The 18,256-nt window shown below is 40.4% G+C and overlaps 1 protein-coding gene across 1 annotated transcript; it reads right to left on the bottom strand.

The window, feature by feature from the left end:
• Positions 1–1,703: 1,703 nt before the first annotated feature.
• On the bottom strand, positions 1,704–10,519 carry LOC141091385 (chymotrypsin-like elastase family member 1). Its single transcript, XM_073576940.1, has 8 exons — positions 10,411–10,519; positions 9,074–9,171; positions 7,017–7,117; positions 5,608–5,733; positions 4,447–4,583; positions 3,814–3,959; positions 3,348–3,497; positions 1,704–1,816 (listed from the first exon to the last, which is right to left on the bottom strand). The coding sequence occupies exons 1-8, from the start codon at positions 10,448–10,450 to the stop codon at positions 1,808–1,810; spliced, it is 807 nt and encodes a 268-aa protein (XP_073433041.1). The 5' UTR covers positions 10,451–10,519; the 3' UTR covers positions 1,704–1,807.
• Positions 10,520–18,256: the final 7,737 nt, after the last annotated feature.

Genomic DNA, 18,256 nt, shown 5'->3' with positions numbered 1-18,256 from the left:
GATTTCAATATTGTCGATCACACTCATTTAGCATCCTGAACTCAGCGCATGTAAACACAACCGAAATGCTTCTGTGATGTGCAATATGTTAGCATTTGGGGCCCCATTTTAAACTTTGCCTAGGACCCCACTTTGCCTAAAACCGGCCCTGACTGTTGACATGGATAGTTTTACTTGTGCACTGTCTTTTACCTGTAACCTGCTATTGTAGCATCCTAAGATGACTAAAGGCAATCGGTCAGGTAATTCAAGCTGGCAGAACCGAACTGGCAGAAAGAATCAGAGACAGGTTCCCTAATTGCAGTTTTCTATGTTTTCTTTGAACCACTGAGGCGTTTCAGAGTATGCTTAAACAGAAACTGGGAACAAGAAAACGAGTCACATGGGCAGCTTCCCGTCTGCTTCTCCTCACCGGCTCAGTTAGAAAAATAGGTCTCTATATGTGTGAATAGACTCACATTGCTGATGACTATTTCATTTTCTTGTTCCCATTTTTAAAATAAAACTTTCATACCTGTAGTTGTGGAGCCTGTCCCTAAATCATGCTGCCGGTGGTTCAAGCAGTGTGAATCACTACGCGACAGGTTTTTTTAAACAAGGGATAGGGAACCTTCTTTTTTGTGCCAAGGGCCATTTGGATATTTATAACATCATTGGGGGCACATACAAAAATTATCAACTTGAAAATGATCCTGCTATATTTGGTCAAACGATTAACTACCTCATCCATTATGTGATGGCTGGAGCTGCTTCTCTTTGGTGATTTTAGGCGATAGTGATGATGTTGCTACTTGCAACTGCTTTTCCAGATTTGCACCGATCTGAAGCACAGTCAACTCCTTGCGATAAGTTTTGTAATGAACTTGCAGCAGTAAGTTGTTCTGAACACTGATATGCTCCTTAATGTTGGAAATTCAGCACTGCTTACATGGGATTGGTGCATATACATCACATAGGATACAAACTGACTTGAGTATATAAATCACAGGAGAGACTGGGGCTGGAGTATATAGAATAAGAGACATTGGGGCTGGTGCTTATACATCACAGGAAGCATTGGGGCTGGAGTGGACATCGCAGGAGAAGTTGGGACTGAAGCATATATGCATCACAGGAGACACTGGGGCTGAAGAATATATATATCACAGGAGACATTAAGACTGGAGTAAATATGCATCACAGGAGACATTGGGGCTTAAGAATATACATCACAGGAGACATTGGGGCTTAAGAATATACATCACAGGAGGCATTGTGGCTTGACCATACCTCACAGGCAGGAGACTTTTGGGGTTGGTATGGACATTAGTGATGAGCGAGTATACTCATTGCTCGGGTTTTCCTAAACATGCTCGGGTGATCTCCGAGTATTTGGATGTGCTCGGAGATTTAGTTTGTGTCGACGCAGCTGCATGATTTACGGCTGCTGGAAAGCCTGAATACAAGTGAGGAATGCCTGTTTGTTAGGGAATCCCCGCATGTATTCAGGCTGTCTAGCAGCCTTAAATCATACAGCTGCAGTCAACAGAAACTAAATCTCCGAGTACATCCAAATACTCGGAGATCACCCGAGCATGTTTAGGAAAATCTGAGCAATGAGTATACTCGCTCATCACTAGTGGACATCACAGGAGACATTGGGGCTGGAGCATATATACATCACACAAAACATTGGGACTAAATAATGTTAGACAAAAGAAAAGTTTCAGAGGTTGCTAGTCTTTTATTTTATCTGCAATGTATGATATACAATTATGCATGCATGATGTCCTATAATACTTTTGCCTTTGATATGTTTCTTCAAATTTTACACATTCTGAAAAAAAGAAAAATATATGTATTAAGTAACCTTGTCCTGTAGGGTATTGAAGGTAACATGAAGGCTTAAAGGGGTCATCAAAATCTAACATTGATTTTAATTCTACATGTCTATCAATTTATTGTAATAATCTAATTGCTTTTTTAATATACTTTAATTAAAAAGTCTCTACCAGTCACTCTATGATTTATGTAATTGGCTTATTTATTTTTTTTAACCTACTTCTCTTTTGATGAGATTTTGTTTGAGAATACCCAGTGCATGCTAGGATACTCAAACTGGACATGATCTGGGGGCAGAAGCTTCGGTCACTGCTGCAGCTGCTGTCCCTAATCTGAAATGAAGGATCACCAGTGATGTCCTAATTTGGGGTTAGGCTAGTTTCAACTCTAGTGAGCATATGACAGCTTGTCAATTCCAACATATACTCAGTATGAATTCCCTTTTCACTGTGCAATATTTTTTAATGCACAATGACAGTGCGCTTTCTCGCTGGCTCTAATGAGAAGTGATGACACTGATCAGCAGGCAAGAGAGTGCACAGGCAAGAGAGCAAAAAGCATCCTTGCTCCCGAAAGTGATGTCTTTTTCTGGAGAGGGGCTGACAGATAGATATGTAAGATTAAATCAATAGGATTAAAATCAAATCAGACCATCCCTTTAAGAAATTTCCATAACAAATAGTGCATCAAAACAAATCACAAAAATGATGAACTTTATATACAGCACATGACATTTTTGTTTCTGCTTGTAATAACTTCTACTAATTTGAACATATTACGGTAGGTTTTTTTCTGTTTCCATTTTGAGTGTTGACTGCAGGTTGGTCTATATTTGTGAATTTTGAAATTTATTCCCAATTTACAGCTACCAACAACTCCAATATTTCATTACATTACAACCAATAGTCTTCTAAGTGTCACTGTTTTTAGCACTTTGAACTTACTGGCAAATATAATAGCAAATGATAGTGAGAAAATGTCTAGGAGCCTAATTCATTATGGATTTGAGACTTTTTGGCTCTAATTTTGGTGTTTTAGCCTGTTTTTGACCTGCACCAAATTCTCCTTTTCTGAAGTCTCAACATTTGTTTACTTGTTTCTTTATGTTCGCCAATGTGGTTGTGGTTTTGTTTCCTTCCCGATCTTGGCGACTGATTCATCAGTTGCAACTTTTTTTTGCTTTTAAAAAATCACTTGTCTGCTTATATGTATTCCAGTTTCCCCGGAAGAATCTTATGTACGCCTGAAATTTTAACAAAACATAGGACTTTTTTGCTCTAAAAAAAGTGCAAAAAATGACAGACAAAAATAAACATCATTTTTTTGCACAAATTTTTTTTAACTATGTGCACCATTTTGAAGATTTTTGTGCAAAAAAAATTCAATAAATAGCACATGACAAAAAAATAAAATAAAAGTGACATTGAAAAAAATATACAAGTGATGAGCTGGGCCCTAAGAAGGAGGTGTCTATTATCCACTAGTAAGTAACTAGTAATTGATTATAACAATGAGATGGAACTTACGCTGTTGATCCAGGAGATGTATGCAGACACTCTGGTGAACACTGTGGGTTTCCGTATAGCATTGCATCCCGAAGAAGACACAAAGCTGGTCACACCATGGACTTGGTAGGCACCACTGACGTAGCAGTTCAGAGGTCCACCGGAATCTCCCTATAAGATACATGGTGAGTTCTGGCAGCATTTGTGCTACATTTCAGATTCTAGTCATTTGTATAATACATTATAATAGTATTATAGCTGGAATATTAATATTACAGCAAAAATAGTGGCACTTATTTCTTTTTCATGTCTATTTATGTGCATTATAAATTCAGCAAATGTTACTTAATATCCAGTCTTTTCTTTTCAATTCTATTTCCTCGCTACATTATTCCGAGAAAGCACTTTTTTTTCAAATTCTGTACAATCCCTTATTTAAACATTGAGAAAATAAGATAAATAGCTACAAAACAACGGCCAGACTTACATTGCATCCAGCTTGGGCTCCATTACCACCGGCACACACCATGGTATCCTTGACAGTGCTGCCCCAGTAGGAGCTGGTAGAGCAGGTGGAGTGGGCTACGACGGGCAGAGGGGCCTGCTGGAGGATGGATGGCAGAGAGCCACCAGCTTCAATAAAAGAGGAATCATTGTTAGTATTGTTTAGCTGACACACCAGGCGGTTTTCCGTGAGCACTTTCAGGATATTTTTGATTAGAATTCAAATCCAGTTTAATATCTGTCTTTATAATGCATATCCAATGGTTAGCACGGTTGCATTGCAGTCCTGGAGTTCTAGGTTCAAATCCCACTAAGAGCAACATCTTGCAAAGAATTTGTATGTTCTCCCCGTGTTTGCGTGGGTTTCCTCCGGGTGCTCCAGTTTCCTCTCACTCTCCAAAGACATACTGATAAGGAATCTAGATTGTGAGCCCCAATGGGGACTATGATGACAATATCTGTAAAGAGCTGAAAAATGTGATGGCGCTATATGTATAAGTAAGCATCATAAATAGATAAATGCATATGACTTATTTGGTGCAGGTTTTGTATTTCCAGACATACTGGTTTCATAAGTAATAGACGTTTCAAAAACATATTCGAAACTACAACTTACTGCTGGTTCTTCCCCATCCAGTAATGGTGCAGTCGTGGTTGTTGGCAAGGACGGTACCACTTGCTGGCAGTGTGGCCAGTTTCACATAGCTGTTTATAGTAGCACTGGCTGCCAAGTGGAGGACAGCAATATCATAACTGGGAAAGGAAGCAAGGGATGAATAAGAGTCTTCCATAGATGCCATAAATCATACACAATAAGAATTGACCAAACATTTTGTTTTATTATTCTTTTAGGGGTCATGCTAACCTCAGGACCAAACAGTTTAAACTTCTACCCCCAACTATTAAGCCCTTTAAAAGATAAGTAAATTGATCCTTCTATGACTCCAAATAGCAGTTGCAGAAAGAAATCGTGTTTTAAGATTTAGTATACATGAGGCTGGACTAGCAATGGGGCATTACGATGCACTTCCAACTCCTCAGCTCAGACTGTATTCCATACCTAGCACCATCCTTCTTTAGCTGATTGACAGATCATTGTTATTGGTCATGTTTGTACCAAAGCAAACATCCTGCACTTTAACCATAGGAGGGTGGTAGAATGCCTGGAATACAGCGTGAGGTTAAAGAGCTGGAAATGCATCGTCACGCCCCAATGCCCTTCCAGAATGATGTATACAGAACTTCAGAATGTGATCTCTTGCTGCTGCTGCAACAGCTTTTTGGGTGGTCATTAATGGATCAACTGACTTATTTTTAAAGGGCTACATCATTTTCTGAATGTAACAAGCTACAATATGTCTGTACCAGTGAATTAATCGGTGAAGCCCATCAAAACATAATAAAGATTTTCCAGTGGACATAGTCACAGATATATGAATAACATATCCAATAAAGGAAAAAGACATAGGGGTACCCAGTAATAACAGTGAAATATAGTCATCTATAATTTTGTGAATGGTTTTGTGGGAGTAGAAGTTTCTGATAGGTCCCCTTTAGCTCCAATTTGCTTCTATAATTCCTTCCTTTCCAGTGGTTGAAGTTGTTGAATAAGGGTCTTTCTTCAACCATGAACATAAACAATGTAATAATCATTATACCTATATCGGACATTGTATCATTTTATATGAATAAATTGAAGGTTTTGACAGCTCTAATTCTTCCCTAATGTTGCCTGATGTGTATTCTCATCAGCCTCTAGTTTCCATCAGATACATACCCAGCAGCAACATTGTTGGTGTTCCAGCTTGCGTGGATACGAATTCCTGACACTGAGATTGTCTGTTCGGTGCCATCATTAGAGCTCAGGTTGTGGTCACCCAACACCACGCGGAATGTGTAGCTTCTAATCAACAGATATGAATAGACAGAGACAGGTGTAAGGAGGCATGCTATGTGTATACTGAAAATACCAGGGATAGAGACAGTAAACAGTGACGTACCAACAATTAAAATCAGTGATAAATGCATATTCAGGAAGCAGATATTGGCTTATACAGAGTTATGTCTAGTAGTTAAATTGTAAGTTGTCAGTACTGGTAGTTTTTGCTAAATATAACATACAGATAAAGTTTAATTGGGTTGTCTCCTGATAGACAGCTCTGGCATATCCACATGATATGTCATAAATGTCTAATAGATGATGGTCCAATGACCCGACATCTGGACCCTGCACCTATCTCCAGAAGGGGGTTCCCAGATGTCCCATTCCAGCAGGACACACGCATGTCTGTCTTCATCTACTGTTATGAGAGCTTCAAATGCGGATGAATAAGTGGACTCGAGACCTCCCATATCAGTGAATGGAGAGAGACACGAATGCGTGGCCACCTCTCCTATCACCGCAGTTGGGTACCAGTCGGAATAAAGGATCTAGCAATCCTTTTCTGGATATATGTCCAGGTCTCAGAGGTAGGACCACCATCTATCAGACATTTATGTCAATTCTGAGAGAACCCCTGTAAATGTGACATTTAATAATTCGCAATCCATTGACTATGTCAGGTTAAGGCTTCCTAAATCATGATATGTAATACATTAAATGTCATGTTAAGATTAGGTTCTTTTCACATATCATCCATTTGTAATAGATGCAATATTTACAGGAAAAAAAAAAAGATTCTTTACAAACAGAGCAGAAACAGATGCAAATTGGAAACCAAAGTTTTCATTTTTGAACGGATCCATTTTTTTTTAGTAAAAAACAAAAAAGGGATTTGTTTAAATGAGACACTTTGGTTTCCGTTTTGCATCAGTTTTTGCTCATTTTGTAACTGATCCGTTTTTCCTAGCGGTGTCTCTGAACTCCTCTAATGAAAACAGATCCGATAACTGCTGATATAACGGGTGACCATCTGTTATGATCCGTTTTATATTAAAAAAAGGATCCATTTACTATGTGTTTTTTCACCAGACAAATAAGTTATACAGAATATATTTTTTTTTGCTCAGGCTAAAACTAAATAGCAGCTGGAAGAGCGTGAAATGAAACAGATTTTATGACTCTCCTTTTCCTGTTCAAAAGAATGGGTCCCGTACTGGATCACTTTATCTACGTTGTTATGATCCCAATATAGAAATAACAACAGAGTCTACATTACAGAGGTGGTTCCTGAGAGTGGATATTACCTGTCTACGCAGTGAGCAGCGGTCAGCACACGGTTGGCACGGATCAGGGAGCCTCCACAGGTGTGGTACCAGCTGCTACCAGACAGATACTGGAGAGTTACCTGTACGATGATACACATAATAAAATATATGTTGTGTCATTAAGATTTAGAAGCCTTCCTGCCATGCAACAATAGAAATATATGCCCCATAAGTAGAGGGTTTGATAGAAGAAAGTAGCCTATGGCTTCAGGATCAGACTGTAATCATGGATCCTCATACATTTTATGCATAAAACGCTTAATTTTAAGCATTGAGAGCATGCATCCCACCGATCATAGCACTGTACTATATTGCTGAGGGTGCATACACTCTGTAATCTGACCTGTTGGGTGCAGGTAATGTTCCACTCTATGGGTCTGTGTATGTGTGAATAGCCCCATACCACCCTCTTCTGGCTTCTGCTATGTACTCTCCAACTTTTATATATTGTTTTATATGACCTGATTGCAGATAAAGAAAAGATTATTTTGCATTTACTCCAGTTGTCTGATTTGTTGTTGATGCATGGTTCAGGATAGTTTAGGAGAACATGGTAGCTACTTGATAATTTTCCAATAGGTGCTGGGTATTTACAGGTATTTTATATGTTGCTTCATGATAAAATCTTGTTTGACTACAGCAGCACTTCATAGGGACTTCTACTACTACTCTCAAGCTCAATAATGTATGCACTGTATGCTGTAAGCTACTCTGGTGGTCAGATAAAGAATGCTACTATTGCAATGGTTATTTGGCAGAGCAGAGATGGAAATTGCCTTTTAAAGACAACCTGTCACCTCCATAAATTCCATTTACCTGCAAATATAGTGGTAATATTCAAGTAAATAACAAGTAAAAACTCCCATGTAGCTGGCTTACTGGAGCAGCGGCTGCAGAGAGAAGTGACATTTTATTCTCCCTGCAGCCACTTTCTTCCAGTAAACTGACTAGTGCAGGGGCTGTAAAGTCATCGATCATTACAGAGTGACTGCAGCTGTAATCACTCCCCATCTACATTGATTGACAGTCTACTTTACACATATAGACTCTACACACATACACTGCTGAGCAGTGATTGTAAGGGTATGTGCACACGTTGCGGATTGCTGTATGGAATTTTCTGCGCGGAATCTGCTTTTTTGGCAGAATCCACAGGTCAAAATCCGAGCGTTTTTTATGCGGATTTCCTGCGGATTTTGTGCGGATTTGGCCTGCATTTTTACAACTGCGGCTTCCTATAATGGAATGGAAAAACACTGCGGAATCCGCACAAAGAATTGCCATGCTGCAGAAAAAAACCCACTGGGTTTCCGAGTGTATTTTTCCGCAGCATGTGCACAGCGTTTTTTTTCCCCATAGAATAACATTGTACTGCAAATCACTTGCGTTTCTGCAGCGGATCCGCAGCAAATCCACAACGTGTGCACATAACCTGATAACTCCCTACACCCCCACAGTGACTGGAAGTGAACCCCTGCAGCAAGCCAGCCACACAGGATTTAGATGTGATTTACCTGCAGATTACCGCTATATCTGATGGCAAATATCTTCTCTGTATGCAACAGGTTTCTTTTAAAGGTAGTCAGCACAGAATTACTGTTCAAACCAAGTATCAGAACTCAGTTCACACATAGCATAGCGAAAAAGTTCAATACATCTTCCCACCTACTTGTTTTCCCTCTATCTCCTGCTCCTTCTTATTTGGTTGACAGCTCTGGCTTTATAGAGCCAGAGAAGGGCAGAGATAGATGGAAAACAAGCAGGTGGGAAGGCGCACTTAAATGTTTGATCACACCAATGGTGAAGAGTCACTTTGTGCTGAAAGACTCACTTTAACAATATTTCCCTTTCTTTTGTAAACTGTTACAGGATGGATGGAGAGGTTCTGGACGATAGGAAACTGCTCTTAACACCCCTCCTCCCCCTCACTTACCTCCTTTCACATCTTACATCGGCTAAACATGAAAATTACTGTTGGGCTGACTATCTTCCATTAATTCTTTTCTAACGCTTACAGTAATTTTAGCATCACTTACCTGCCATGGCCAGGCGTTTTTGACTGCATTTGATCCTCCTACTACACGTGCATTGTCTTCAATGTCTTCAAGGTAGCTTGGGTTATCTTTGCAATGTCCTTGGGTAAAGTAGAATTTAAAAACATAAATTAATGTTGTAATATGTTAAGATTTTTATCACTTACCATATACATTAGTGAAGAGGACCATGTTGCTTTATTCCAGAGAAATCCACATTTTTCTTAAAGGGAACCTGTCACCTTGTTTTTCAGCTATAAGCTGCGGCCACTGCCTTTTGGGGCTTTTCTACAGCATTCTAGAATGCTGTAGATAAGCCTCTGATCTAACCTGAAAGATAAGAAAAATAAGTTTTATTATACTCACCAGGGGGGCGGTCCAATGCGGTCTGGTCCGATGGACGTTGCAGGTCCGGCGCCTCCCATCTTCATACAATGTCGTCATCTTCCTTGCTTCGTGTCGTGGCTCCTGCACAGGCGCGCTTCTGTGTCCTGTTGAGGGCAGAGCAAAGTACTACAGTGTGAAGGTGCCGGGAAAGGTCAGAGACCCAGCGTCTGCACACTGAAGTACGCCTGTGCAGGAGTCACTACATGAAGCAATCAGGATGACGACATCGCATGAAGATAGAAGGCGCCAGACCTGCGACGCCCATCTGACTTGACCGCACCCGGGTCCGTATAATAAAACTTGTTTTTGTCATCTTTCAGTTTAGATTGGGGGCTTATCTACAGCATACAGCATGTAGAATGCTGTAGATAAGCCCCTAAAGACAGTGGCCGCAGCTCATAGCTGAAAAACGAGGTGACAGGTTCCCTTTAATATGCAAATGAGCTGTAATGGTCTATGGGCCGGACACTGATCTCCCCAAGAGTCTACCTCCAGACCATATTTTAACCGAAAGAGACCGATAGTCTGCTCTGCTGATCTACATGTCTCATTCTGGTAACTCTCCCTGTCATTTATAATAAGCTCTGGAGGCAGATTCTAAGGGAGATCGATGTCCGGCCCATAGATCTTAACAGCTAATTAACATATTAAGAGAAACGTGGATTTTTCTGGAACAAGACAGCAGATTGCAGATATCAAGGCATCATTTTATTCAGCTTCCTATGACCTCCATGCCCATATAAACAGATAGGCATGGTCCTACTGACAGATTCTCTTCATATTTATGGGATTACAGGGCCAGTGGTAGACATCAGATGGTAGATGATGGCATATCTTAGATATTTTTGATTGATCTCACAGAAATATTACGGCTCCTGAGAACAGCAGGCAGCTTGGAGGGTGCATAGCATAGTCATAGATGTGTTGCAGTAAAATTAAAGAATATGTCTTACCACCAAGGACAAATGCAGCAAGTAGAAGGAATGTTAACATCTTGGATCCGTTGTAGTTTGTTGTACAGGACACAAGTAAGTCTCTACTCCCATTTATATTGCTTGCTGCCCTAAGCTTCATGTGGTGGGAAGATTGTCAGATGTTTATATCTTTATCTGTTATTTCATTTTTTGTCAAGGACACTTGGACTAATTGAGTCAGCAGTAGTTATAATAAACAAGTAGATAGATTATATTCCAATTATTTCTGGGAATCTATTGTGCTATACATTTCCGGTTGTAAGGGTGAAACTATAGGGTTAGGTATGTGGTTACACCTGGTGCCATGGCCAATTTTTCCAATTCTATTTTCTTCTTTTCCAAGATTCATATCTTATTTTTCCATCGACATAACTATATGAGGACTTGATTTTTTGCAGAACGACTTATAATTTTGAATGAAACCATTAATTTTGCCATGTAATGTAGTGGAAAGCTGGAAAAATTACAAGTGCAGTGAATAGTGAAAATAACACAATTCTGCCCTGTTTTTGGGGGGAGGGTTGTTTTTATATTGTGCATTGCAATGACCCGTCAATATGATTCTTCAAGTTACAGTAATATGGCTACGACAATTTTATTGGTGATAAAAAAAATCAGAAATTAAAAAAAAGTTTGTGTCACCTTTTCTAAACCCATAGTTGACATTTTTTATTGAAAACATTTTGAGGTACGTATATAATATTTCAATCGCTTTTGTTGCATTTTTGCAAGTAGGCGTGGTGAATAAAAAATAGCAATTCTGTTTTGTTAGCTTTTGCTTTATGGTAATTATTGTGTGATTGGAATAATTTTGAATTTTGATAGATCATACTTTTACAGAAAAGGCGAAGCAGAATGTTTATTTTATATGCCTTTATTTTTAATGGGGGAAAAGTTGAGTGATGTCAATTTTTAGTTTTTTCATATTTTTAAAAAGTTTTTTATTGTGCCTCTTATGCCAGGATCACACATGCGACAAACAGGACCAAGTCTCGCATGTTAATACCCGGCACTGCCGCCGGCACTCGGGAGCAGAGCATGCGGCTGCCTGTATTGCTATGCGGCCACAAGCTCGGCTCCTGAGTGCCGGTGGCAGTGTCGTGTACTAACATGCGAGACTCGGCCATATTTCTCGCATGTGTGATCTCAGCCTTAGGGATTTAAACTCGTGACTGTCTAATGCCTCTTTCTACAGACTAATTCAATGGTATTACACTCTATATAAGCAATCAGCCTGCAAAAAATGATAGTCCCATATAAACAGCAACAATCCAACCTATGAAACTGTCCCACTAGTTAACCCCTTTAGTGACCATCATAAAAAAACAGGCAAAAAACAATGCTTTATCATCATATTGCCAAACAAAAAATGGAATAACACACATCAAAAAGTCAAATATAAATAAATATGGTCCCGTCGAAAATGTCATCTCGCAAAAAACAAGCTCCATCAGCAGAAAAATAAGAAAGTTATACCTCTCATAATAAAGCGATGCAAAAATAATTATTTTCTCTATAAAATAGTTTCTATTGTGTAAAATAGCCAAAACATGAAAAAATGATACAATTGTGGTATCACTGTAATCATACTGACGCGAAGAATAAAACTGCCTTATTAAATCTACCACACGTGGAACAACATAAACCCCCCCAAAAAAAATTCCTGAATTGCTATTTTTTGTTAATTTTGCCTCCTAAAATTCAGAATAAAATGCAATCAAAAAATGTAATGTGTCTGAAAATGGTACCAATTAAAACGTCACCTCATTTGGTAAAAAAACAAGCCCTCACATAACTTTGTGTGCCGAAATATGGAAAAATTATAGCTCCCAAAATATGGTGATGCAAAAACTAGTGTTTGCAATAAAAAGCGTTTTTTAGTGTGTGGCAACAGCCAAACATAAAACCCGATATTAATCTGGCATTGCTGTAATCGCACTGACCCGAAGAATAAAGTTGCCTAATCACTTATACTGCACAAGGAACAGCGTAAAAAATAAATAAAACCAATTGTTTACCTGATGATTTATTCATTCTGCCTCCCAAAGATCGCAGTAAGGGCTCATCCCCATTAGCGAGAAAAAAAACGGTCCGTTTTCTGGATGAAAAAAAAGGACCGATTCTATGCAATTGTCATGCGAGTCTCATGCGATTTCAGTGTGATTTTTCAATATGACATGCGTATGACATCTGTATGTAATGCGATTTTAACATGAGGTTTTACATAGAGCAGTTCTCTCCATGTAAAAACATAATATATATGTAACATAATATATATATATATGATATATATATAATATATATAGTTACATATATATATATATATATCTAATATATAATATATTACTGTATATATTTGATATATTTAATATATTATATATATACATATATATATATAATATAAATATAATATATATATATAATACATATATATATATATATATACACATGTTAGTGACAATTGCAATTATTCTAATGTTGGCTCTATATTATGTATATGTATTTATTTAATACATGATTATTTCAAGGAACAAAATGTTTTGGGGTCCAGCTATTTATAGACAGCAACACTATACTACGGCAATTGTATATGTCTCTGACATACATATATATATATATTTTATACGTATAGATTATATATATAGTATGTATCTTATATATGTATGTATATATATATATGTATATATATATTGCATAGTAATATTGAACAAAAGCCGCTAATTCAATTGCCGGGCTTCTGTAAAATCAATACAAAACCCGACATGAAATGACACATGGTTTACATACAGTAAACCATTTCATTTCATCTATTTTTTTTATATGTCCCTGACTAATAATTAGATTAGGGTTCGTGTGTAAAATTTGGGAAGCCGGCAATTAACGGCTTTTGATCAATCTTATTGTGCAATATATATATATACTAGATTAAGGCCCGATGCTATCGCATCGGGAGGATAGTGATGTAGCGTTGACCATGTGTTGTGCGGCACTGTGAGTAGCACACCTTGAGAAGGAGATGTGGTGAACAGCCATCCCGCCTATCTCTTTAGCTGTTCACAAGAACCCAGCCCTGTTAAAAGAGAAAATAACATATCTCAGCAGCAACTATGATGCTGGACCTTGACATCCGGGTTCATATCACCAAATGAAAGACTTTTGATGATTCACATCTCCCCTCTTATACTTAATGTGTGTTACAGTAATATTGAGAATTATGTGTAAATGTATCACACCTATGTTTATATGTGGATAGGATATTTACATAGTGAGCCTCAAAGAGGGACAGTATTACTGATGTATGTAAAGTGCTATTTAAATAATAGTACTCTGTAAATAAATAAAAAATTAATTATTATTACCTAAGTTATGTAGGTATGTGTTAGCTATGTAGTTGAAATCTACGTATGTGTGCCTAAATTTTTTTTGCCGTTGTTTTTGTATTTTTATTTTTTTTTAATCTATATATACCTATACGTATGGATGTTTCTATGGATTTAAATGTGTCTATGACATATATGTGAAAGAGATAATTAGTGTATGATATATCTATCTGCTTAGAATATCTATATATATAACATATATCAAGCTATGTATAGAAGTCTTAGAAGTCTATTATCTATTTAGAATGTAACTATCATTTATATATCTATATATCTATCCATTCCAGGACCAACTTAAATAGTTTAAAGTAAGACATTTTTGTAAACGACATTTCTAGTGAAGATTTTTGGGCTATTAGGTAGCAATTGTCCTTGAAGTGGTGCATCCACCACTTTGACCCTAACGTTGCTGCGTTGCTTTACTCGGGAGAATGCAACATACAATTGTCCTTGGGCAAATACAGGTTGGAGCAAAAATATGACAACTCGATTGAGGGTCTGTCCTTGGGATTTGTTAATGGTCATAGCAAAATGACTTGTTTAACCTATATTTTCTCTCTTCAGGGTTAATCTCTTATTTTACTATCTGTGTTTTTAAGGGTTAACTATATTGCATTTAAATCTTGAGGTGTAACTATATTCACAAGGGGTTAATTAAGGGTGGGTGTTCATACAGTAATTAAGGGTTTATAAGGGGCAGCTGGTTGGGGCTCAACTCCTTTTGGAAGTGCATTGAGCAGCAAGGTGGTGTGCTGGTGAAAGGGGAAAAAAAAAAAAACAAAAAAAAAGCTCTTTTAAATCTTCTTCCTGAGCGAGTGTGAACGAGCTGAGTGTGACCTGAGCGTAAGTGCGAACTGTGGTAAGTGTGTGACTTGAAATTCAGTGAATTTAGATTCAGGGAGTTTCCAAGGGAGGTCTTACTGAATTGCTGTTATATTAATACTTTTTTTTTTTTTTTATTTATTTTTGCTTATCTTATTGTCTGGTGCAATCCCCATTAGGATGTGCTCCACTATTGCCAATGCCATCCAGTGCACGTCTTGCCGCATGTATGAAATCCTTGAACAGTCGGTCGAGGGTGCATACTGCTGTGCAAGATGTGAGCACGTTGTGCATTTGGAAGCCCAGATACTGGATCTAAATGTGCAGCTGGCAACACTGAGATCCATAGACAATATAGAAAGGAGTCTTCTGCTCACTGAGCAGACGCTCAATGGGATAGATGAGGGGGGGGATGCTAGGTTGGAGCTGCAGGACAATGAAGCAGCTAGCTGGGTGACAGTTAGAAGGCGGGGTAGAGGGAAGAGCACCAGGGAGGCTAGTCCTGATCTGGCACACCCCAATAAGTTTGAAGTTTGCTAAGTTGGCAGATGAGGGGAGTGTTAGTGCAGGAGTAGCACTGCTGCAGCAAGGCATGTCCTCTGAAAGCCGGAGGAGTGGCTGCTCCAGTAAGGGGGGAAATAGGAGAGCAGGGCAGGCCAGACAGGTTCTGGTAGTGGGAGACTCAATTATTAGGGGAACAGATAGGGCAATCTGTCACAAAGACAGGGATCGTCGAACGGTGTGCTGCCTACCTGGTGCTCGAGTCCGACACATCGCTGATCGGGTTGACAGATTACTGGGAGGGGCTGGAGAGGATCCAGCGGTCAGGGTGCACATTGGCACAAATGACAAAGTTAGAGGTAGGTGGAAGGTCCTTAAAGATGATTTCAGGGAATTAGGCTGTAAGCTTAAAGCAAGGACCTCCAAGGTGGTATTTTCGGAAATACTTCCTGTACCACGTGCCACGCCAGAGAGGCAACGGGAGATTAGGGAGGTTAATAAGTGGCTCAGGAATTGGTGTAGGAAGGAGGGGTTTGGGTTCCTGCAGAACTGGGCCGACTTCTCAGTTGGCTACAGGTTCTACGCTAGGGACGGGCTGCACCTCAATGGGGAGGGTGCAGCTGTGCTGGGGGAGAAAATGGCTAGAAGGTTGGAGGAGTGTTTAAACTAGGGACGGGGGGGAGGGTATTCCTTTTATAGGAGGGGAAGACAGTGCAGATAGAGACCTGGGCACAAATAATGACATTGGGGGTGGAGGTGGCATGGGGGGTGGGGTTAGAACAGTTAATAATTTAAGAAAGAATAGAGGTACAGAGAGATACATAAAGTGCATGTATACTAATGCCAGAAGTCTCGCCAACAAAATGGAGGAACTGGAATTAATGTTGTTGGAACATAATTATGACATGGTGGGGATATCTGAGACATGGCTGGATGAGAGCCATGACTGGGCTGTTAATTTACAGGGATATAGTCTGTTCAGAAATGACCGTACAAATAAGCGAGGGGGAGGCGTGTGTTTATATGTAAAATCATCCTTAAAACCCATCCTTCGTGATAATATATATGAATCTAATGAAAATGTAGAGTCCCTCTGGGTAGAGATAAGGGGAGGGGGGAAAAATAATAAATTACTGATAGGGGTTTGTTATAAATCTCCAAAAATAATGGAAGCTACAGAGAATATCCTCATAAAGCAAATAGATGAAGCAGCGACTCAAGGAGAAGTCATTATTATGGGGGACTTCAACTACCCTGAAATACATTGGGGAACCGAAACCTGCAGTTCCAGCAAGGGTAATAGGTTTCTGACAACGATGAGAGACAATTACCTTTCACAACTGGTTCAGGACCCAACAAGAGGGGGGGCACTGCTAGACCTAATATTAACCAACAGGCCAGACCGCATATCAAATGTAAGGGTTGAGGGTCACTTGGGTAATAGTGATCACAAATTAATAAGTTTTCATGTATCCTTTAATAAGATGTGTAGTAGAGGCAGGGCCGGATTAAGGTTGGTGGGGGCCCCTGGGCAGAAAATCTGGTGGGGGCCCCCATATCATTAACATTTTAGCCATAACAGTAGAGCGCGAACTGTAGCACTTAGATGTTCAATCTAATCTTATCCTCTTGTTCTGCCACATTTCCACCACCACCATCATTGCATTCTCACCCACCACCCCATCATTGCCCTCTCGACCATCACCCCATCATTGTCTTCTCCCCATCACTGCCTTCTCCATCACCCCATCACTGCTTTCTCCCCATCACTCCCATCATTGCCTGCTCCATCACCCCATCACTCCCATCATTGTCTGCTCCATCACCCCCATCATTGCCTGCTCCATCACGCCATCACTCCCATCATTGCCTTCTCCATCACCCCATCACTGCGTTCTCCATCACCCCATCACTGCCTTCCCCCATCACTCCCATTATTGCCTGCTCCATCACTCCCATTATTGCCTGCTCCATCACCCCATTATTGCCTGCTCCATCACCCCATCATTGCCTGCTCCATCACCCCCATCATTGTCTGCTCCATCACCCCATCATTGTCTGCTCCATCACCCCATCATTGTCTGCTCCATCACCCCATAATTGCCTGCTCCATCACCCCATCACTCCCATCATTGCCTTCTCCATCACCCCATCACTGCGTTCTCCATCACCCCATCACTGCCTTCCCCCATCACTCCCATCATTGCCTGCTCCATCACTCCAATCATTGCCTGCTCCATCACCCCATCACTGCCTGCTCCATCACCCCATCACTGCCTGCTCCATCACCCCCATCACTGCCTGCTCCATCACCCCCATCATTGCCTGCTCCATCACCCCATAACTCCCATCATTGTCTGCTCCATCACCCCATCACTGCCTGCTCCATCACTCCCATAATTGTCTGCTCCATCACCCCATCATTGCCTGCTCCATCACCCCCATCACTCCCCTCATTGCCTGCTCCATCACCCTATCACTGCCTGCTCCATCACCCCATCACTGCCTGCTCCATCACCCCCATCACTGCCTGCTCCATCACCCCCATCACTGCCTGCTCCATCACCCCCATCATTGCCTGCTCCATCACCCCATAACTCCCATCATTGTCTGCTCCATCACCCCATCACTGCCTGCTCCATCACTCCCATAATTGTCTGCTCCATCACCCCATCATTGCCTGCTCCATCACCCCCATCACTCCCCTCATTGCCTGCTCCATCACCCCATCACTGCCTTCTCCATCACCCCCATCATTGTCTGCTCCATCACCCCATCACTGCCTGCTCCATCACCCCCATCATTGCCTGCTCCATCACCCCATCACTGCCTTCTCCATCACCCCCATCACTGCCTGCTCCATCACCCCATCACTGCCTGCTCCATCACCCCATCACTGCCTGCTCCATCACCCGGCCCCATCACTGCCTGCTCCATCACCCCCATCATTGCCTGCTCCTTCACCCCATCACTGCCTTCTAGACCATCACTCCCATGTCCCATCACTGCCTCTGCCTGCTCCATCATACACACAGATATACACACACACAGACACAGACATACATACATACATACATACACTGATACACACATACATACACACACAAGACACCACCTCTCTC

This window comes from Dendrobates tinctorius, unplaced genomic scaffold (assembly GCF_039654945.1).
Source record: "Dendrobates tinctorius isolate UK_male_01 unplaced genomic scaffold, ASM3965494v1 ptg000051l, whole genome shotgun sequence".
NCBI lineage: Eukaryota > Metazoa > Chordata > Amphibia > Anura > Dendrobatidae > Dendrobates > Dendrobates tinctorius.
The sequence above is the reverse complement of the archived record's forward strand: the minus strand, read 5'-3'. Positions and strand labels throughout refer to the sequence as shown.